Raw genomic sequence first — 21,261 nt, forward strand, 5'->3', positions numbered from 1 at the left:
CCAAAGCCTGCACTTCCAGGCCCATAACTTTTCTTACAGACATCCGATTTTGAAGTGGCATATTTCTAAATGATTGTGGTTTAATTCTCTAAAAATCTGTGTACTCATCTTGGTTTTCATTTTTGGGTCGATTTTTCATCATTTTTATGAGCTAACCCCTTTCTAAATTTTTGAAAAATGGCTTTGCTGAAAAGATACCTAAAAACATGCACTTCTAAGCCCATAACTTTTCTTACAGACATCCGATTTTGAAGTGGCATATTTCTAAATGATTGTGGTTTAATTCTCTAAAAATCTGTGTACTCATCTTGGTTTTTATTTTTGGGTCGATTTTTCATCATTTTTATGATGTTACCCCTTTCCAAATTTTCAATAAATGGCTTCGTAGAAAAGTGGCCCAAAACCTGCACTTCCAAGCCCATAACTTTTCTTACAGACATCCGATTTCAAAGTGGCATATTTCTAAATGATTGTGGTTCAATTCTCTAAAAATCTGTTTTCAGCTTGGTTTGCATTTTGGGGTCGATTTTCCATTATTTTTCTGATGTTAACCCTTACCAAATTTTCAGAAAATGGCTTTGTAAAAAAGTGGCCCAAAACCTGCACTTCCAAGCCCATAACTTTTCTTACAGACATTCAATTTCAATATTGGTTGAATGATTCGACTTCGATTTTCGTCACCTTTAAATTATTTAAATTAAATCACCCCAATCCATTAAAGCCACAACGTTTACATAGAAACTGCAGCGTTCCTGGGGAATTGCAAATGCACAGATTTTTGGTTTATTTAAATACCAGTAGTTTACACAATCGTTTTTAGTTTGAAAAAATCACACCCATCATGTGTTTTTCGTTTGAAACAGGGCAATTGTACGTAAATTGACATGGTGGATATGCGTATTTGAATGGGCAATTGCCGTGTGAAATTGATCTAATGATTTGTACATTAAGTTAGTAACCTACTTCATTAACATAATAACAAACGCCTAAGCATAAGGCTTGGCTGTAGTACGCGCAGAAACTGCTGTTCAATCGAATTACTAAAATATATATATACACGCCTCTGCACTTCGGATCGTCAAGATCTATTGCGTGGCTAGTCAGCTGTGATCCTAGTCGCCCATGTAGACGAACTCCTCGTCCTGGTTGCTATCTGTTTGGCGAACAGCCATGGCAGTTTCCACTAAATAATAGAGGCACTTGTACTTGTCACGCTCCTCTCGACTGAGACCTGCAGGGGATTATTTATAGATTAAACAATTGTGAACAAATAATGATAGCTCGGTGCAACTTACTCTGCGATGGTGGCGAGGACTGAGTCGGCCCAGTTTCAGCATCGGTGACTGAAAACACATCGTCCGCCTGCAAATTATCAGTAGTTTCCAGTTGATTGGAGCTGACAAGCACAGAGCTGTCGAATCCAGAGGCCTGCAGTTGCTCATTATTGGAGGCTGCCAACTGTGGGTTGCCTGTGAAAGTCCCAAAAAAGGAATTCAAATAGCTCTCGAATCCACGCATTTATATGTCCTACCATCACGCTTTGCAATCTGCTGGTTGGGATTATAGAAGGCGGCATTTTTAGCAGACCCCTTAGAAGTACTTGGATTGTTCCCAGTCGAGGTGGTAACCTCCTCAGTGCTGAAAACGGTCCTGGAAAAGGGAAACACACTTTGAAAGAGCCAATCCAACGGATGTGCTCACATACTCACTTCATCACGCTCTGCCAATCATCAGAGGTCTCGAAGCGCACCTCCTCCTCGCTGTTCTGCTCGCAGGACTCGTATCCCTGTCCGCTCTCCTCGCCCTCGGATCTGAGAAGAAAAGAGGACTCTTAGCACCGCAGGAATCACTTGACAGCGGACTTAGGCTATAGTTCGGTCGGTTTGAGCGGCGTTTGTACCTAGGGGCCACCACAAAGCTGCCATATTCGTCCTGATAGCAATACATGGTCTCCTGTTGGTTCCCAGACTGCGGCTTCGACTGCTTGCTCTTCTCGCCGGCAGTCTTTCCGGAAGCCTGCCGCTTTCTTCCACGCTTCGGAGGACTTGGTTTCTCCTCGTCATCGAACTCCGTTGAACGCTGGCCAAACAAGCCGTACGGCAATGTGGGGCCGGAGGAACTCGAGCTGGAACTGGAGCTCATTGCGTTGTTGGAGACGCCCGATCCTCCGATGGCTGCTGCCTTGCGCATCTGATAGTTCTGGATTTTGTCTATCATGGTTGCTTGCAGCGAGGAGTGCAGACTTTGGAAGCCCATCGGGTTGTTTGCAATGGCCTGCTGCCAACTTGGTGGAGGAGGATGTGGGCAGGTGGGAAAGGAGGGAGAAGTGACTACGACTAGGGAAAAAACAGTTGGTACCTGTAGATAACGCTATCCTCATACTCCGGCTCCATCTTAACGATTTGGCCGTTGGGACCCTGCACATACTGTTCGAAGTTAGTCAAGACATTGGCGATGCCCTCGTGCATCTCCCCAGCACCATCTACCTCCTCAGTGGCACCGACGACCTGGAAATATTCGTTAAATTATTTGGTTAATTTATGTACACGCGTTCCTTTATCTTTCTTTCAAATATGCTACTCACCACTTCGGAGGCGGGACTGCCATGGATAGGGTTTGGCGTCCCACCGAGGTTTTGTCCCATAGTACTGGATCCTGAGGAATTCGGGCTGATTTTCTTGCCACGCCGCGAAATAGTGAAGTGCAGAGGATCGTTGCCCTCGCGCCGGATCATCTCCGGAAGTATGCGGCGTCGGGCGTTGATAAACCAGTTGCAGACCTGAAGCACCGTGAGATTGGCCTCCTGCGAAAGGGTGAACTTCTCGGCATCGCTGGGATAGGCATTGTACCGGTGCTCATAGAGCCACCGCTTCAGTATCTTCACCGAGTGTTTCGGCAGATTCCCACGACGCTTGCGCAGCAATCCATTGCTGTCGATGTGGTGGTCGTTGTCCACCAACATGTCGTGATAGTTCTGGACCTCGCTGCCATCCACACCACCCTGTTCGGTGGTCAGGTCCTCCTCCACAATGCCATCGGCGGAAAGAGTGTCTATTACGGCCATGGAGTCGTCGGCGTGAAGGGAATCCTGGTCCAAACTGGAGTCGGAATGGAAGTGGTCGCGACCTGCAGCTAATATGGGATTGGACGTGGATTAGTCGGATTTAGACGACTTAGCCAGGGATTATCCCTAGACACGACAACTCACCTTCGCTCTCCAGAAGACTTGCCTGGACATGCGCCTCGTGCATCATGTCCTGGATATTCTGGCGAACCTGGCGGTCCAGGACCATGTTGGACTCTTCCTGTTCCGGCGAGATCATTGCAGCTCAAGCCTTAATGCATACGAAAAAAAAACAAAAAAAACAATTGAAAGGACTCCCGAAAATGAGTGAAAATGAACGGAATCACGTATTTACACGTAATATTTAGATTTATTCTAAAATATTACTGATTAAAGACTTTTCGGAATAAAAACTAGTCGTGCTGACACCACGGGCTTTGAGAATTAACTAACTTAAATGGAAGACAGGCAAATCCTTCAGACACCAAAGTCATGGCCTACTTATGTCCGAAATCAAATTTCAAATTTCGAATTCTAATTTTCTGTTAGTATTTGGCCAATATGTATGTATTCTTTTGTTCAAATTTGTAAGACAATTTCAATAACCTTTTATTACTACTTTATTATTAAATAAATAAGCTTTTAATGAAAATTTAAATTTAAAAAAAGTTGGTCTGTATCGATAACTATCGGACAGATATCGAATCCGCACACGAGAGACCATGACATATAACATGTCAATTTGACACTTTAGCCGAAATATTTTGACAAATTCACTGCGCGCGTAAATAACGGGCATCTTAAGCACCCGGGGATTCACCTGCAGTATCCGAACAGTTGCCACTGGCATTTAATTGCACTTTTCACTTGTTTTCCGAGAGTTTTAACCCTCGGCACCCTGATCCAGAAGGATAAGGATAGCTAGACGAGGCGGGGTCGTCAAGACCGCCGAATTGTATTCATTTTAACGGGGGCTTGTTGTGGACTGCGGGGGACTAAATAGGACCGAGTATTTTCCGAATTTCACACGGTTTTCCAAGCGTTTTCTTCGTTTTTTCCACTGCTCACTATAAAACAACAACAATGTTAGTGACGAAATTAGTCCGATAACCGCTCAGGTGCGATAATCTATCTCCGATAATATAGTGACGGGAGTCTATTCGGAGTAACTAGTTCCGAAATTAACCGCAGGGCAAATTCAAATATAACCGCGAAATTTCTTAATGTCAAATCTGCTCTAGCAGAAGCAGTCGATTTTTATTAGATGTCATATAAAACGGTACCCAACGACACACTTAATAAAAAAGCTTATCATTTCTATTTAAATATTAACAAAAGAGGTTTCTCATACAATAAATTTGAATATCAATTTGAATTTGAATTTCTTTAGGGTCGGATGGTAAATATCTGGATGTCACCTGCGGTCACACTTAAGAAGTAGTTTTGTAAACAAAACAAAATGGATTGCGTTTTAGACGAGGAGTTGCTGGCCAACATAAAATGTAGTGACCAGGAGGACGAAGACGAAGATGACGAGAAGATGCGGTTGGAGGAGCAGCAGCCGCCGGCGGGCTGCACAGCACTAGGTACCTCCTTCAACGGGGAGGACACCGATCCGCTCCAGGATACCGCGGCCACCTGCAATTTTCACTGGATCTTCGAGGACAGTGATGTCCTAATTAACGAGGACCAACTGGCGGACATGGTGCTGAAGAAGGAGGAGTCGTTCCGGCCAGCTGCCCCAAAGCGAGGGCGGGGTCGTCCACCCAGCCATCTCGGCAACTACACATCTTCCAGTGGTCAAATATGGAGCGCGACCAGGGATCCTCAGGTGTCTGAAGAGGGCCTCCCAGTCCTGGGGCAACGCGCCTGTGGCAAAGGTCCTGCCCGCACAGTTTCCAATGCAGTGGAGGCCTGGATGCTCCTTTTTGACGATGAAATGCTACGATCTCTGCTTCGCCATGTCAACGAACAGATGCGCAAGCGGAGGACGCCCACGACAGTCCAGAGACCCCTGGACATCGTGGAGCTGCGGGCATACCTGGGCTTGAGCTATCTTTGCGGGGTGTTCCGCAATGCCCGATACAGTGGACCTCTGGAGGAGCTGTGGACCCTGGAACTGGGCAACGCCATATTCCGGGCATCCATGACCCTGGCACGATTCGAAAGTATCTCCGAGTGCCTGGCGGGGAACTGCGGCTGGGCCGAGGGGCAGAAATTGTGGCAACGACTCCTCATCAACTGCCGATCCTACTACGGCTGCAGCAGTTGGTTGTCCGTGGATGAGTCGCCCTGCTCGGTGGCCAAGTCGCGAATGACGCTTTGCTGCGATGCCCGAACGCTGTACATGGCCAATGCCGTGGTCAGCAGGAACCAGAGATGCGCGGAAAAGGATGTGGAGCAGTTGATCTGCGATTTCAAGACCACTGGGAGAAATGTGACTCTGGGGGCGCGACATCTGAACCTGACACAGTCCGAGCAACTGATTCAGCGCCAAATCAGCTCGTTGGGACTGATGGAGAACACTTCGCCAGATTGGCCGCGTCAATGGCCCACTGATTCAAACGTGTTTAGCGGCTCCTCCAAGCTCATTCCCCTCGTCGGCGAGGCAGTTTTCTGCTGCGGTCTCAGCTCCCAAGTGGATGCTATCCAGGCTTATCAGCAAACCTCACATGCCTGCCAACAGTTCCACGAACTCTCGCAACGCTTCAGCACGGCCCACGCGACGCCCGGTTCCCTAAGGAAACAGGTAAATCCCTTTCTGCAACTACTCCACTTTGTCCTCAATGCGGCGGCTGTTAATTCCTGGATCCTGCTGCGACTTTCACCCAAAGGCGATGCGGCGATGGAGCAGCGTGACTTTCAGCGACAGCTAGGGCTCTTCCTCACCCAACAAAGGCTGCAGCGACGGCTTCAGCGCCGATCCACCAGCACATCGCTGGTTATGCGGCTGCAGATCTGCGAGATTCTGGGCCAATCCAGTCAGCGGCTACTCAGCGAGGCGACCGGCGATGCCAAACTTACCCACAGCGTTGGTGTTCTGACGCCGGAGAAGATGAGCCTGCCGTTGGGCGTCAACCTGGCCAGTCGCTATGGCGAGAAGCACCGGAGGTGCAAGCCCTGCGCTCGGAACAAGCGGGGCACAAAATCCCGGACGCGGTGTCAACAGTGCATGCAACACCGATGCGGCAACCACCTCATATCCCGCTGCTATGAGTGCGTGGGCATCCTGCCCGGTCAACTGCCCGAGGGTAACATGCGGGAAGAAGACTGCACTTGAACGTGGACATTAAATAACATTTATTGAAGAGTCGCTACTTTCTTTGCGGGGGATGGCTTGCAATATTGCTCAATGGTGCAAACACTTGTGCTAAAACTACGATGACAACGGCTTACATTTTCGGAACTGGAAACTAGAACTTGTACTGGAAGGACTTGGGTGCCTTGTACTTGCTGCCTGCTCCCGAAGAGTCCACGGGATCGCTCTGATCGAGGAACAGGCTGAGGAACTGCTCGTTCTGCAGCTCGTTAAGAGGCATCTCCAACTCGCTGCAGGATTTCACAATCTCAGCGCAGGCACGCAGATCCTTGCGCATGTCTGAAAAGAAATGGGAGTTACTCAATGTCTGGCGATGGCCTTAAGACTCACATTGATAGTTGAAGAGCAGGCTGAGGCAGCTGGAACAGGCCGACCGCTGCTGGTGCTGTAGAAATACCTCAATAAGTCGATGCACGGCATCTACATTGTTGCGGCCCAGGAATGAAGAGCACAGGGGACTGGATCTGGAAAATAGGGGATTAAGACTAGGGTTTTCTAAGAAATTGAAGCATCAAACCTCCGTTCCACCAGCTCTTGAAGCTCCTTGTAGTGCTCGAACAGTTCCCCCGCTGATTTCTGGTCACAGAACCAATCGCTAGCGAAACACTGTTTCCACACACAGGCCACCACGAAGATGTCCTTGTGCTCGCGGTGAATGGCACGTGCCACCTCCAGCAGCGAGACCAGCACCGCCTCGCTCTTTTGGGCCAGAGTTTCCTCCGAAATAGTACGGAAAGCCGTACGCGCCATCCTTCTACCCTCCTCCGAGGTCATGCTGACGCCATAGCCTCGGTGCAGGGTCATCAGGGCCACGTCCGCGTTGCCATTGTTCCACAGGGCGATGGCCCGGAATGGGGCCAGATCGGCGTAGGTCTGTGAGAAGGGGTGCCCCAGCTGCCGACAGGTGTCCGCCAGTGCCTCCAGCTGATGCAACTTTCTCTGGGCACTCAGATACTTCAGACAGGAGACGAACACCTCGTTGGAGGGCAACAGATTGCAACGGATGCATTGCCGGATTAGGTATAAAAAGTCCAGCTTGTTCTTGATCTCCAGCGTTGCCATCAGCAGGTTGTCCAGCTGCGCCTGCGACAAGGACCTAATGTCCAGCCCCAGTTGGGGGGATCGCAGCGCCTTGAGATCGCTCATCATGCCTTTTGACATGAGGCCTACGTTCTGGCTAAAGCTGGTGGAGCCACTAGCCGCCGTGCCCTCCGCAGCAACATTGCTGTTAGCATCCGTCTCGCGGACAGATGATTGCCTCTTTATCAGGTTGTCGCGCAGCTCCTCCCACTTCTGGGTCTTCCTGGTTACCAGGTCGTTGGTGAAGCAGTCGATGGCGTCCAGTTGCGTCGACTTCCGCCTCTGGCGCTGGGTTCCCGGCCACAAGAAGGCGATGTAGTTCTGGAACCGCTGCAGCCCCTTCGGCGATCCGGGTGCTCCGGCCACCGTGGTGGTGCCGCTGCTCGTCAGACGGGTCAGCATGGCCATGGTTCGATGTCACCGGGGGTCACCTCCTCCTCCGCTGCACTAGACGCTCCTCCTTCGCCTCGCTTTCGTTTCGGGTTGTATAATTGTGTATTTTTTCGCTACTGCTCTGTTTTTTGTTTTCATCAGTGTGACCGTCGCTGGCCCATGAAAAATTGCCATCGGTTGATGATAAATCAACAACTGTTGTTGGCCGTCCACGTAGTGCCGAATTTTGTATGTTAATTGTGTTCCATATGTTTAAAGTCATTTATTGATATAATAAAAACTATTCTAGGTAAACTAAAATAGATAGTTCTCTGCTTATCTATTATAAATTGAACTCCAACCCACCAGTAACTCAATAACCTTCGAAAAGATTGCGATTTATTGACGTATAAAACTCGCTGTCCCTTCCTTAATTCATAGAGTTCTTAAGCTATTTATTTAGATCGGATATCCTCGCGGAGTCTGTGGTATTCTCAGCACACCAATCGGTAGGAGATATACCGACCGGCCGTCTCCGAGGAACGGATGATCTTGACCACCTGGCCGCGCTTGAGCCCGAAGTAGCGGGCCACCGGATCGCCCGCCTGGATGCGCATCAGCATGTTCTCTTTTAGCTTGTAACGACTGAGCAGCTCCTGCTTCTCCTCGACGGTCATGACTACGTGCTCCGGGACCAGTTCGTGCTCCGTGATGTTGATCAGCAGCTCCGATTCGAGGAACTGCTCGAGAATGTATTTGGGGGCCATGTCGACGAGGGATTGCTTGGCGGAGGGCGTCATTCCGCCCTGCACAACCACGATGGCCCGGTGTATATTCTCCTCCTGCATGCGGGTGCAGTACGTCTTGATGGTCTTGATGCCGATCTTGGGCTCCTCGGGGAAGAAGACGAACATCTGGTCAGTGGGATCGTCGTTGTGGGCCACCAGAACAATTAAATCGGAGCGCGCCGGTCGCTTTTCGCTGGGCTTGTCGCCGAACATCTCCTTGAACTGTTCCAAAGTCTGGTCCAGCTCGTCCTGGGTCACCAGGTAACCGCGGTCGTGGCTCAGCTGCATGATGGTTTTACGAATGCGCCACAGCTTGTACGTTTCTGCCTCGTCGTCCATTCTTATTTTGCAAAACTAGCAAATTCTAAATTATAAACAGAGCACGCGGATGGCCTAATAGAAAGTGGGACCGTAGCTGGATGTGCTCAAATAAACCAGAAGTTATAAAATGTAAACACGGAGGTGCAGATCTTCGATAGAAATGAGCGGTTACACATAACGGGTTAAAACTTTGCTAAAATAAAACCAATTCGATTTTTGAATTTAAATTCAAATTAGAATATTTTTTAAGATAAAAAATGGTTAAATTTAATTATTTTCTAAGGAGCTTACCAAAAGTTATATAGGAGAACATTTATTTTTAACAAGTTTATTATTTTTATTTACAAATAAACGCAAAATCACTTAAAAATAAATACTTTAAAGGGATAAGCTTGTTAATAACAAACAATAATAATACATTAGTTCTAAGCTATTTTAGAGTTTTTGCTATTAAGACAAGAGTATTTGGGATTCATTGTAAAACTCTTCAGCACCTCACTGATTGATTGGTTGGTTGTTTTAGAGTGGCAATGGACCGAGTAATTTTAATTGCAAACTTTTTAAATATTTCTCTTTATTATGGATATTGCGAAACAGTCACTCCCCAGAATGAACGCATTGATGTTCTTGCTGCTGATTTCCTTGGGACCGATCCCGGTAAAAACCAAGAGTATACGAAATTTTCCAAGGCCAGACCAATATTAAGACAACTCCCAAAGATCCAGGGTGACGTGGAATTCAATAATGTGCTCTGTCTTGTGAGGGACAGGAAGTTCATGGACTTTGAATATTGCTACTTGAAGTCCGTCAATCGCACCTACAAGTACCTTTCGGTCAAAACGAAATTCCACCATTTCCCCATCGACAACGGCGAGGTAAGAGGAAGTACCGCTCACAAAAAATAAATCTATCCGAATTCCGACCATGTTTCAGGTCAGGTTTCAGTTGACGAGGCGGGAAAACGGACGAGTCCTGTACAAATTTGATTTTAAGGTAGATGCTTGCAAGTTCCTTCGTGACCGCCAGAACGTAGTGGCCAATTTGGCGTTCCAGACTTTTGAGCATTACTCCAACATGAACCACACCTGCCCCTACGATGTGAGTGAGTCCTGCGATGTCCTGCCCTCCAGTTCTGACGTTTGCTTTTCCGCCTGCAGCACGACATCATCGTGGACAAGTTGCCGGTGCAGCACGTGAACGGGGTGGTCCAGGCGATAATCCCCGATGGCAGATACTTATCGAACAGCACCTTTAGGGTTGGGGGCATTCCGCGTTTGGACATCCTGGTCTACTTCAGCAAGAGCTAAATGGAAATGGGAGGAGTTTTATTTACACTTTACTTTTCTAAAGTTATTTGCAGTTCTAAGTATTCTAATAACGAATATAAATTGTATATTACTTGGGTCAAATTTTAGCATTTACTTTCTGTGGTGCAGTCAATATTGTGTCACATATTAAACAAAATAGGTTATCAACGAAAAGAGAGTTAAATTATTAAGATATCAGAGCAGACTTCCTTAAAAGCTAAATATAATTACAAGTGAACCAGAAAAGATCTCTGAGAGAGCAGTATGCAGGTTTTTGCACAGGTGGCTGGCGGCTTAGGACCGAGTGACCTGGATGCACTGCACCTGCTGCCTGTCAAGTGGCTGCTAATGCGATTAGGGAGGGAACCAAAAACGGGATCGGGACTGGGAACTCAGCTGCCAATCAGGTGGGCCAGCCAGAAACTTCACACATTTGGGAAGTGTCCACTCCACAACCACAAGCACAACCACAACCTCCACTACGACAACCATACCTTCTAGAACACTGAGCAAAGCAAACAAGATCCAACAAGATGCCGGCGGACATAGTGACCACGGAGCAGCTGCGCTACCAGCTCGCCTTCAGCCACGCCATGGAGCGGACCACGCGGCACTGGGAGGAGACCTTCTGCTGGTACCCGCGGATGCAGAGCTGCCACTTCCAGAGGATCGACCAGATCTACCTGGAGAGTCGCCAGCGGTACGGCGACGAGCACTTCCTCCGGTACGCCAACCGGAGGCGCCTGCTCAAGAAGTACGTGGTGACCGCCCAGGATGTGGTCGAAAGTCTGGGGGAACGGAGGACGCTGGAGAACGACGGCATCCTGGGCATCCGGGTGGCGGCCACCGAGAACGGGGAGTACGGCCGGCTGAAGCCCTCGAGCCTGTACTTCTGCTAGGATCCCCCGTCTCCCCTAATCCTCGCCAGAACCGCTCACAATTAAACTATCATCCGCTGCTGACAATGCAACTCTCAATGGCCGTCACTCATTACGACGATTTTAGCATGACCGTGCGCATAAATAACAAGGTGAAAACGTCAGTCCGACCTGCAACCGGTTGTGCCCGCCCCCTCCGTCGTAGCGAGTGCCCACTGTACCCTTTCCTACTTTGACGCGTCTGAAAAGTTCGCACAGGTAATTAAGTGATCGCGTCTGTCCACTCGATGAGATGACTCGCCTCGTTTGTTCGGCTTGGAAACTGTATTTATGGCGCCCATAAAATGGGAGATATTCCGCGAGTGCATGATATGGCACACCATTTACACTCGCACTTGCAGGTGCATTGAATTAGTTATTGAAACGACGCGATCTTGGGCAAATCTTAAAGAGGGGGTGTGATATCGGGAGGGAAGTACTTTATTTTTTGGTTCCTAAACTAATGGTTTGATAGATTTACACGTACTTGAATAAATTCATCCGAGCGAGAGATTTACATTAGAGAGATGATCGAATTAATTAATTATATTGAAGTTACAATGATGATTTTATGGGTAAGTCTACGGAAACTATATAAACAGCTATTTAATTTTGGCTAATAAGAGCAATGATCTTTTGGGAAACTGGGATGGCCTCTTAAAGGAAAATCCGAGTTCTTTTTTTGGCTGTTGGCTTAATAATATATGTGTCCAACGGCACAGCTGCTCCTCCTGCGATTGCAGACGTAAGCCCAGGTGTCATAGGCGAACTTCGAGCAGTATGATTTAAAAGTTCCATATGCAAATTACCCGCAAAGTTTCAGGTGAGCCCATCCGTCCACTTGTCCATCGGAGTGCGTGGTAGCTGGAAATGGGGAAAATGGGAAATGTAAAATGCCCATGCAAGTGTGCAAATTACACAAAGAGAACGCGAACTTTGGGCCAAGTTGCCAACTGGGCCAGCGACTCATTAGACACATGACAGCATTCACAGAGTTCCCGAGCGGGTGGGCTTAGGTGGGTGGCGGAGGCTCAGTCGCCTGGAGGGGGGTGGAGAAGAGGGAGCGGGACGACCAGGTGGGCAGCGACGAATGCGTGTGAAAAATCAGCCAGCAGCGGGCCACAAAATCGCCAAGCGCACAATTAAACGGTAGCAGATAATTGCTATCGAAAGCCATAATGATGGCCTGATCAGTACTTACCCTGGACACATATATAGTACCATATCTTGATTCGACTCTCGAGAGCTTTGTGCGCCTTTCTCGGCTCTCATTGTCTGCCCGATTTTCCCATCAGCATCGATGCGAACTTTTTCGAGACCATTACCTCTTTTCTGTTGACTCATCGGGCCAAGCAGTCTCTGTTTTTGGCAGTGTTCGGGCGAAGTTCGGGCGAAGTGGCAGCCGAAAAAAGAGGCCAGAACAAAAGTTGCTGCGCTGTCCGGTTCAAAACAAATAAACACCAAGACACCTCTTTACTGTGGGGTGCACTCGGGAGTGCGGAGTGGGTGTGCGGAGAGGTCAGGGGTCAACCCCTTTTCGGGCAGGGTAAACAACATTTGCGGATTTCACGCCAGGGCTCAGACAGCATTGCTGATCCTATTAGTGCTCGCCAGGGACAATGGGCCTCGATTGACTGACTGGCGCCATGTCTCAGGTCAGGATTCCGCAGGTCTCTCCCTCCGAGCATTACAAGAATGACCAAGACGACGAGGTCCAGTGCGGATTAGGGCGTAAAAGGGACTTAATCCAGTTTTGCATCGATGTCTCTCCCTTTTGCAGTAGGTAGGTAGTCGAGGAGCGGACGAGGAACAGGTTCGCGCTGCCACAGGAAAAGCCAAATAAAATAATAAAGAGCCAAATACTAAAGCCGAAACATTAAATAAATAAAAGTCAACGGCAGTCGGCAGTCAGTCAGGCAGCTCATAAACGCTCGGCAGCTGACGCCGGACCCAACTTCAAATTAAAACGCCATTGGCGCTTTGGCACGCATAGATAGGATTGGGACTGCGACTGCGACTGGGACTGGAGCTCCAACTCCGATTCCGATTCCGACTGGGGCCCCACTTAGACGGAGATGGAGATGGAGCTGGGTCGTCCATCAACTCGCTTTGGTTTGCCGACGCGACTGCCCATAAGCCAATTTGCCAATTTCATAAACTCGGTTTGATTTGCCGCCAAAAACACAGAAGACAAAACGAGCCGCAAAGCAAAACCCGTCTCGCTTCGACTCTGAAAAATAAAACCCCAAAAACGCCCCCAGGCCGATCAGGCAGACAAATTCCGACTTCCATTTGAGATCTGTTGTTCGGGGGAAAAGCAGCAGAAAATCGTAAGGTGGCCTAGACCTAGGAAGGTATCCATCAAAGCGTCTCTATCAAAAGCCCACCAAAAGCAAAGGGCGTGGAGAAGAGGGAGCTAAATGGACATATCAATATTTTAAAATATTAAAATCTCTATCAAATAATATCATTCAGATATTGGAGATATAAGAACTGAATCTGAGGAATAGGATTGCTTTTTTTGAGACCTCAATTGACGACCATTGATTTTTATTGTTCATTGTGCAAATTGACATCTTAGGAAGTTTGTTAGGTATATAGTATTTGGGGGGTATGTAGTGTATGTCAGCAATACCAATTAAATTTAAAATTGGATTAAACAAATACAATTTAATAATTATTGGGTAACCATCTCTGTTAGTCCCCTTCTTATCTCCTTCAGCCGACTGCTGAACTTCTTGCTGGCTACGCCACTGGCCAAATTACACTTATGGCCATAATTCAATCAGCGCATTATCAATCACTGCGGCTACTTGTCTTGGCCAGTGAGTCAAGTCAATCAGCCACAGCCTGTCCCGCTCGCACTCTCCTGATCGCCGTCTGTGCGTCCCGCTCGCACTTGAGTGTGAAACACGTTTGAAAGTCATTAACTTAAATGATTCTGAGCCATAAATTTCGCTACTAACTGGCGAGGAGCCAGTCGCCGAGCATCGAAGACTGTATGCGAAAAAACGTCGACAGAAATGTCTTAAAAAATTGCTAAATAATCGCCTTAAATGAGTCTATAAAAATGAATACCCCGAGCGGCGACTAGAGCTCAATCGGTGATCTCGCGGACCCAGAAGCCAGAAATCTGAAATCAGAGGACAGCCAACCGCCAACTAAAGTAGCTCGAAAGCGTTTTCGAAACCCCAAAGTGAATTTTCATTGCCAGCGGAAGTCGTAAATCAATTTTTTCCTCCACCAAAAACAGAAAAGTGGGGGAAAACGCTGAAGAGCAGTCTCCCAGCCAAAATATGTTTAGGCCTAGAAATCAGAAATCGGGGATGGCGAGGGAGTGGGAATGGAAAAGGGAGGCGCCCATTCTGGAAGAGCATCCGCAGCGAGAAATCTTTGTTGTGCGCTGCTGTTGCTGCTCCGACCAATTTCGGCTAAGACGACAGCCATAATGATAGGGGCCACTTTTGCCGCCGCCGCCGCCACGCACGCTATATGGCCAAGATGCCAGGGGCGGCGGGGAGAGGGGAAAGGGGGAAGGGGGAAGGGGCAGGGCCGACGGAACGGAAAGGGGCAACTTGTCAGACAATGTATTTGTGTTCCATCTACGTTTCCGTTTCAATGTTTTCAAGACGCCATCATGACATTGTCAGAGGCAGCAAAATGCGAAGACGACATCTCACGCAGCCTTAGAATTTCCAAAGCGGGGAGTTGGGGATATTTCATCAGCTTGCTGGCGGAACTGTTGGGTAGATGGGTATCTATCTATCTAAAGTTTAATTAAAAGCTGTTAAATATTACTGGATTATAGTAAACTATTTCATTGAATTGGACCCAACTTTTCCCTTTTCTGCCGCAGAAGCAATAACTTGGAAAACATCGTTTAAAAACCATTATAAACATCAATGCTTATAATATCTGCTTAAGTGCAAGCAAAATGTAGGTTATATATTCCAATTATCAAATGCCATTTTCAGTAAGCAGCTTATTTTAGCTTTCAGTTTTTACCTACGAATTTGCTTTTACAAAATGTGTGAGTACCTATACATGTTTGTTCATAAAAAACCATTTAAAATTGTCCTTAATTAGAGAATAACTATAAAAGTCAATTTAATAAATGAACAGTTTACTGAAAGTGTTTGTTCTCTTTGATAAGTTTCTTTGTTTGGGGACATTATTTAAATAAACCAACAAACACATAATCTGTATAGAACAAATTCCTAATACTTAAGGCTGTTGAAGAGATTTTAAACTGCCTTTAAATAAACACTTGCAGAGGAGAAATCCCATCTGGGAGCGTTTGAAGCTGGGAGCCAACGCCTCCGTCTGCACAGAATAGACAAAAGAGTCCCAAATCCCATTCCTATGCCAATGGGATTATCTATGAGCTGTGAAATCCCTTTAGGCGGAAACTATGGAACCCACACGCAGGCACAAAGCGAGGACAATGCAACAAGTGTTGCGGCAGATTGAGCAACAAAAGGCTCATAATTATGGCAGCCACACAATGCGACACATTCGAGAACGGGAACGAGGGCGAGGACAGGGTCTAAGTTATGGTCTACAGCACGGCTAGAAGGGCTGGAGGCCAGGCTAATGAGTGGCCGCAAACAAACCATAAACCAGTCGCATTGCGAGCGGTCCAGCCTCGGCGGCAACTTCTTTCGTACCACTTGACACTTGGTCAGGACGCAAGATCCAGGATGCCCCACTCCACTCGGGATTTATGTTCGACAATATTTGGGAAATTAAATCATTGCCGCAGACAGTTTTATAGTGCGGGGCGTGACGTGGGATCGGAGGGAGCCGAATCCGAGGGTTCGTGCTGGGGCAAACTATCTAACAATGACCTCCCCCGCTTAACCCTCGACTGCCGGCCAGCACGAATGAGCAAATTGGAAAAATGTCAATTATGCGCAATTTTGCTTAAGCAATTGACATTTGCTGCTGCTCCGTTGTTTGTTGTGATTGCACGCATACTTGGGCAAATAAATTGACAAATAGGATTTGCGTTTCTCTCCTCGCTTTTTTTTCTGCTGGCCATTTTGAATTAATAAATTGCCGCCAATTTGCCGCTAGCCTTGCCAGCGTGGAAAAGTCGACAAAAATCGAAAAACAAAAATCTGGAAATATCAGAAAACAATTCAACTGCGCTGTTTGATATTCTTCTGGCTCATATCCCTGCATATTCTCGCCTCGAAGCGGAGTTTGTGCCATGTTATCATTTGATTGTTTTTCCAGTAATTAGTTTAATTGCCTTTGTTTCGCGGCGAGGCGATTGCAAAGGCCCCATGCCAACTGATTGATTTAGCTTTGATCTTTGCTTTTCTGCTGAATGAAATCCAGAATTGATGGATATAGATCGGAACTTGTTTTCGATTGATGCAAGCCTCCCAGTTGAGTCACGGAAAATCTCTGACCTTGCAACCTGTCATGACTTGGTTTTAGCCGTAGAGTATTCATTTTCTAGTTGTTAAATATACTATTTACTTTTATATAAGTACTTTGATAATAATGTTTATCAATACCTTTAAGTTAGACCCAAATAAAACATATTTTTGCAACTGGAGCACAAAAAATGGTTGCCTATTTTTAGGGGCATCTTTACTGGGAAATGTTGATTTATATTTAAATGGCTGTTTTATATATAAAATGTTTTGCTAAGAAATAAACTTGGCCATAAATGCAACTACCAGATTTTCCAACATTTTTGTTATGTAAATATCTATAGACAAATATTAATAATGGATTTCCCCTTGTCGTGAACCTTTTGTTTTTGGCTGCCACTCGACTGCAACAGATTAAAGATCAAGCGGATCCACTTCACCACTCGCTCCCCAGCCATCCGTGCAGCCCATTCATGGGTGACCTCGACCAGACCAAATCAGACCAAATCAGACCGAGCTCCGAACCGAATACCTTTATCGCGGGCGCGCAATCGAAACGGAAGTTGCGTTCAATTTATGGGTGAAATTATCCACTGGCCGGGAGAATCGGCTCGTGAAGATTTGCTGAGCTGTGGAAATAAATGGAGATCGGAGATATCGGGTCGCGATCGCCATTGGTTGGCCGGCATCAGAGCCCCGACTCGGACAATTGAATTAGAAGCGCTGAGCAGCAGGACTCATGAATGGGCCGGGAAACCGAAGTGAAGCCGCCTCAAGACGGGGGCATGAGATCAGCAAGTTCGAGGCAGGCCAACCACTGAACCTATTTTCTCACCTGTTAAGGTTGTAAAGACTCGAAAACAACAATTTATCGCTGTCGAGATCGTCGCCTGCCGCTCCTCGAGAGCTGAAGCCCCTTCGATTGACTTGGGACTTGGGACATGGGACATGGGCCCATGGGGAACTCCATCGCCATCTACATCTCCTCATCGGACTTCGATTGCATTTGGGATTGGGCAGCGTCATACGATTTAATTGCTTCGATTGTGTCAGCAGTTTTGTGTGGATGTGGCCAACGGCGAGCGGACACATGTATCCATGTAGTACATGTCTTCATCGGCGAGCATTCGCTGCGGAAGGGGGCGTTTTGTGCAGCTCTCCTCCAGCTCCGCTCATGGGCGCTCAATAATTTGATGATCATAATCAATGCCCCTTGACTGACATTCGCTGCCGCTGCCTCGTTTCCCGCCCAACTTTGCTTTCTTTTCGGCACTTCCAAACGCAACAAAAGGCGCACAAACTTGTTGAAAGCCGTTTGATCCTTTTGACGAGGCGCTGCTCCATTGATCCTCCGGCGCAGATGACCTGGCCGAAAGTCAAGTGTTTGTGCAGCCGCTTGAAAGGAAGCCGTCCATTTGTCCTTCTCCCCCTTTTTGGCCAGACGATCAGGATAACAAGGCCGCGGAGCAGAGCGTGGGAGTGTCGGATCCACTGCCCTTCACCGATGTTCATCGATGTTTTCCGATGAGTAAGGAAGTCTGTTTGGAATCCATTTGGGCGCTGACTGTTCTGCGTTCTGTGATTTCTATTTCGTATCTGCTTCTCCAGCTTTAATGCTCGAATCGCATGCGTAGGTTTTCTATGACGATTAAAACCCTCATATGTCAACTCGGCCCATTCATCATCATCTGCCAGCTGGGACGCAGACAGACGCAGAGGTAGCAAACAGTCGCCAGACACTTGGCTGATGAGCTCAAATCTCATCAAGAAGTGTCTGGCTGGCGGTTCGCAAGCATATATCTCTGTCTCTCTTGATTTTGGGGAACTTACAGCACCTACTTCAGCCCAGCCCGGTCTGGCGTGATGACTTAATTTTCGTTTCAGCCTCCACTGACAGAAATCAAAGGCGGCCTAAGACGGCCATCCCCACTAGTAACCTCTGCTCGGCTGCCCCTGTTTCTCTCAGTGCTCCCGGGGCACCTTTAACCCGGCCCGATCAGGTGCCTCTGCCTTTGGCTCTGTTCGCTGGGACTCCAGTCGAGGATGGAGCCGGAGCCGGAGCCAGTCGACTACTTGAGCGTCACCGCAGTGACACACGCAAGTGCTTGGCCTGTCGCTGGTGTACGATCCCCTGGAGCCTCCTCCTCCTCCTCCTCCTCCTCCTCCTCCGCTGAAGAGTCCGGAGTAACCCAGGAACCCTCGTCATGATGCAGCGCTTTTCGGGGCTGAGAGGCCAACAGCTAGTGAAGTTGTTGCCTGGTTAGGAGCTGCCGTTGACTACGAGTATTTGCTGTAATCATTATGGTAGCGCCTGAGCCCTGCACTCGGATGATAAATCTATCTTTTATTAGCATTTCAAACACTCCAACGAGTTGCACGTGTTGCGCTGCCCTGAGTGAGTTGTTTTGGCCCGGCCTAATCCCAATTAAAACCACATTTTTCATCGATCCGACCGGGATTCAAGTGAAATCGTTAATGAGCGTGTAAAGTTTTGGTCTTAGGCCGGATTTGTGTGGAGCACGAGTTCGGGGTTCCTGGTTCGAGGGGCAGGCGGAGTCCGTTTCCTGGGTGTCGTATATAAATCGCGTGCTGCACTGGAGGTCTTCAAAACGCTTACGAGTTGGTGCCCCGGGGCCAGGGCACTGCCACAGCCACAGCAAGAGCCACAACCACGACCACGACCACAGCCCAAGTCCAAGTCAGAGCCTCATCATCGGCATCCGACTCTTGCTGGGCTGTCCCTGCCCCCCATTCATTTGGCCTGGGTGTTGACCAGTCTCGGACTGCGCCCGGGGTCATCCTGCAGCTCCTGTCTTCCCTTCGAAAAAAAGAGAGAGACCTGGGCTAATGATGAGCCAGGCAGCCTGCTTTCGGTGTTTTCAGCTGGCTGAGTTCCGAGGTGGTACGAGTGTTTGGCCAAAACAAGATTGATTTCCTGAAATCGAAACCTTGGGACGAACTGCGAAGCCAGAGACACGCAAGGGGCCCAGATCGCAGTGATAATGATGTCGAGAGCCAGTTTTTCTCGCTTCTTTTTTCGGGTATGGGGTGGTGTGGCCATATCATGGTCCGAGGTCCGAGGTCTGCGTCCCCTTCAGCGAAATGCAAAAACAAATTGTTTGTGGGTCAGCCAGGCGAGGGGCAGGGCCTAACAAGAGCAGGGGGATGAGGAGGAGTTGGCCATGGGGGCGTTACGTTGTTTCAAGGAATTCAAGGGAAACAGAAACAGAAAAAGGATAAGGATGAGGATGAGAATGAGGAGCCTGCCCGGAGGCGGGGAACGACCTCGTCTGGGGCTCTGGCTCTGTCTCTGTCTCTGGACTCCATCTCCATCTCCATTTTTTCCAGGAGACAGCACACGGAAGCCTAATGCCGGCCATGTGATTTGTGATTTGTGCTTTTGGGCTCGGTCTGTTGGGCTGCGGTTTCCTTGGAAAACGCGCCATTCTAGGCCTAACTTCTGGCAATGACAAAGCGCTGACCGCTGACTGGAGCAGCAGCAGCAGCAGCAGAAACTGCACGGCAGCAACATCAGCGGCACACCAGCAGCATGCTAATTTATGAAGTAGCAACTTGCAGCGACATGGATGCAGTAATTATAGCTTGGCAACTTGTTGCCAGCCAGGCCCAACTGCATGAATGGAAAGAAAGCCAGGCCAGTTTGCTGTTTTCCATGCTAAACAGAAGCTGTTCTACTGCAGCAGCAGCAGCAGCGGCATCAGGTGAACATGGACGTGGATGTGGATGTGGACGTGAACGCGCCCACTCGGTTAGTCCGCCGGGCGGCAAAGAGAACAACAAACGGCTAAGACAAAACACAGGAGGTCACCTTGGAAAGGCGAAGCTCTCGATACTCTATCTAAGTTTCAAATTATGTCTAATAAGGTTAATGGATTAGGTTGTAAAAAGTCAAATTGAATCTAGTATAAAAACTATAAGTATAATAACATTCTAACTACAAGATTAACATCCTTTTTAAAATCAAGCTTACGAGTTCACATTTGTAAAGAGCAAAATAACACAATCACTTATTTATTATTCATATAAATTTAAACATAACTGCTTTATTAAGAATCATTTTCAGCCAAATAATGAATATGGTAACAAATATGGTTCTCAGGTGAAAAATGTATATAAAAACCTTTTACCAATTCGTGTAAGTATCTGTCATAATATTGAGCTTGGAAAATAATTGGGTGACTCTGAATATGATTGGCCTTTAAAATTTTTATTGTATGTTTACAAGTTGAGCTTTAAAGTCGGGCTTAAACGTAAACACCCCAAGTTAGGGTATCGCAAAAACTGGCTCAAAAAAGCTAAGAAAAAGGTCCTACCCCGTGGCGTTTTGGCTGTTGATGGGTTGGCTCTGCTGACTGCTTGGCAGCGGCAACAGCAACATGCGGCATGCAGCAACATAGTTTACACACCTACCAAGGCGGCAGTCGAAGTCGAAGTATAAGTCGAAGTCGAAGTCGGGGGCTGGGCTCCGTCTACCGAACCCTCTGGCCAGCAACATGCACTTAACTGGTAGCCGCAATGCACTTTATAATACCCGGGAACATGGCTCGCATCTCTGGCGGGGAGTGGGTTTCTGTATCTGTATCTGCCCCTCCTCGCAGCTTGATAGATGCTGCTGCCTCGGACTTCCCGGAGCGATCTACCAGGGGGCGTTGCTGCTGTGCTGCAGTGCAACATTGGTGGATAGAAGT

General features: G+C 47.9%; 6 protein-coding genes across 10 annotated transcripts; 3 read left to right on the top strand and 3 right to left on the bottom strand.

The window, feature by feature from the left end:
* Positions 1-749: 749 nt before the first annotated feature.
* Positions 750-4,285, bottom strand: LOC108047961 (homeobox protein Mohawk). Of its 4 annotated transcripts, none has more exons than XM_017128396.2 (9): positions 3,885-4,285; positions 3,209-3,335; positions 2,585-3,126; positions 2,359-2,507; positions 1,901-2,284; positions 1,710-1,811; positions 1,532-1,650; positions 1,296-1,469; positions 750-1,231 (listed from the first exon to the last, which is right to left on the bottom strand). In XM_017128396.2, the coding sequence occupies exons 2-9, from the start codon at positions 3,321-3,323 to the stop codon at positions 1,113-1,115; spliced, it is 1,704 nt and encodes a 567-aa protein (XP_016983885.1). In that variant the 5' UTR covers positions 3,324-3,335; positions 3,885-4,285; the 3' UTR covers positions 750-1,112. The 4 variants fall into 4 exon arrangements, with proteins under 4 accessions (XP_016983885.1, XP_016983884.1, XP_016983887.1 ...); XM_017128395.2 differs by having other exon boundaries at positions 2,585-3,132; positions 3,885-4,279; XM_017128398.2 differs by lacking the exon at positions 1,901-2,284 and having other exon boundaries at positions 3,885-4,174.
* A 136-nt stretch (positions 4,286-4,421) lies between these two features.
* Positions 4,422-6,372, top strand: LOC108047958. 2 transcript variants are annotated; one of them, XM_017128394.2, is made up of 2 exons: positions 4,423-5,813; positions 5,899-6,039. In XM_017128394.2, exons 1-2 carry the CDS (start codon positions 4,524-4,526, stop codon positions 5,938-5,940), a joined length of 1,332 nt encoding a protein of 443 aa, XP_016983883.1. In that variant the 5' UTR covers positions 4,423-4,523; the 3' UTR covers positions 5,941-6,039. The 2 variants fall into 2 exon arrangements, with proteins under 2 accessions (XP_016983882.1, XP_016983883.1); XM_017128393.1 differs by having other exon boundaries at positions 4,422-6,372.
* LOC108047962 lies at positions 6,348-8,018 on the bottom strand. The gene is made up of 3 exons (XM_017128400.2): positions 6,901-8,018; positions 6,714-6,847; positions 6,348-6,662 (listed from the first exon to the last, which is right to left on the bottom strand). Exons 1-3 carry the CDS (start codon positions 7,869-7,871, stop codon positions 6,478-6,480), a joined length of 1,290 nt encoding a protein of 429 aa, XP_016983889.1. The 5' UTR covers positions 7,872-8,018; the 3' UTR covers positions 6,348-6,477.
* Positions 8,019-8,217: 199 nt separating this feature from the next.
* LOC108047963 (DNA-directed RNA polymerases I, II, and III subunit RPABC1) lies at positions 8,218-9,044 on the bottom strand. Its single transcript, XM_017128401.2, has one exon. The coding sequence runs from the start codon at positions 8,960-8,962 to the stop codon at positions 8,330-8,332; it is 633 nt and encodes a 210-aa protein (XP_016983890.1). The 5' UTR covers positions 8,963-9,044; the 3' UTR covers positions 8,218-8,329.
* A 510-nt stretch (positions 9,045-9,554) lies between these two features.
* LOC108047934 lies at positions 9,555-10,251 on the top strand. The gene is made up of 4 exons (XM_017128353.1): positions 9,555-9,601; positions 9,664-9,819; positions 9,878-10,042; positions 10,102-10,251. Exons 1-4 carry the CDS (start codon positions 9,566-9,568, stop codon positions 10,249-10,251), a joined length of 507 nt encoding a protein of 168 aa, XP_016983842.1. The 5' UTR covers positions 9,555-9,565.
* A 458-nt stretch (positions 10,252-10,709) lies between these two features.
* LOC108047932 lies at positions 10,710-11,644 on the top strand. The gene has a single exon (XM_017128351.1). The coding sequence runs from the start codon at positions 10,785-10,787 to the stop codon at positions 11,148-11,150; it is 366 nt and encodes a 121-aa protein (XP_016983840.1). The 5' UTR covers positions 10,710-10,784; the 3' UTR covers positions 11,151-11,644.
* The last annotated feature ends 9,617 nt before the right edge of the window (positions 11,645-21,261 follow it).

This window comes from Drosophila rhopaloa, unplaced genomic scaffold (genome assembly GCF_018152115.1).
Source record: "Drosophila rhopaloa isolate 14029-0021.01 unplaced genomic scaffold, ASM1815211v1 contig_115, whole genome shotgun sequence".
In the NCBI taxonomy this organism is placed as follows: domain Eukaryota; kingdom Metazoa; phylum Arthropoda; class Insecta; order Diptera; family Drosophilidae; genus Drosophila; species Drosophila rhopaloa.

Coding starts and splice junctions, on each gene's coding strand:
- LOC108047961 (XM_017128395.2), bottom strand. CDS start 3,323: ATGATCTCGCCGGAACAGGAAGAGTCCAACATGGTCCTGGACCGCCAG. Junction 1,651..1,709: donor GATTGGCAGAGCGTGATGAA/GTGAGTATGTGA, acceptor TCCCTTTTCCAG/GACCGTTTTCAGCACTGAGG. Junction 1,470..1,531: donor GCAGATTGCAAAGCGTGATG/GTAGGACATATA, acceptor GGACTTTCACAG/GCAACCCACAGTTGGCAGCC.
- LOC108047958 (XM_017128393.1), top strand. CDS start 4,524: ATGGATTGCGTTTTAGACGAGGAGTTGCTGGCCAACATAAAATGTAGT.
- LOC108047962 (XM_017128400.2), bottom strand. CDS start 7,871: ATGGCCATGCTGACCCGTCTGACGAGCAGCGGCACCACCACGGTGGCC. Junction 6,848..6,900: donor CAAGAGCTGGTGGAACGGAG/GTTTGATGCTTC, acceptor CCTATTTTCCAG/ATCCAGTCCCCTGTGCTCTT. Junction 6,663..6,713: donor CCTGCTCTTCAACTATCAAT/GTGAGTCTTAAG, acceptor ATTTCTTTTCAG/ACATGCGCAAGGATCTGCGT.
- LOC108047963 (XM_017128401.2), bottom strand. CDS start 8,962: ATGGACGACGAGGCAGAAACGTACAAGCTGTGGCGCATTCGTAAAACC.
- LOC108047934 (XM_017128353.1), top strand. CDS start 9,566: ATGTTCTTGCTGCTGATTTCCTTGGGACCGATCCCG. Junction 9,602..9,663: donor TTTCCTTGGGACCGATCCCG/GTAAAAACCAAG, acceptor CAACTCCCAAAG/ATCCAGGGTGACGTGGAATT. Junction 10,043..10,101: donor ACCACACCTGCCCCTACGAT/GTGAGTGAGTCC, acceptor TTCCGCCTGCAG/CACGACATCATCGTGGACAA.
- LOC108047932 (XM_017128351.1), top strand. CDS start 10,785: ATGCCGGCGGACATAGTGACCACGGAGCAGCTGCGCTACCAGCTCGCC.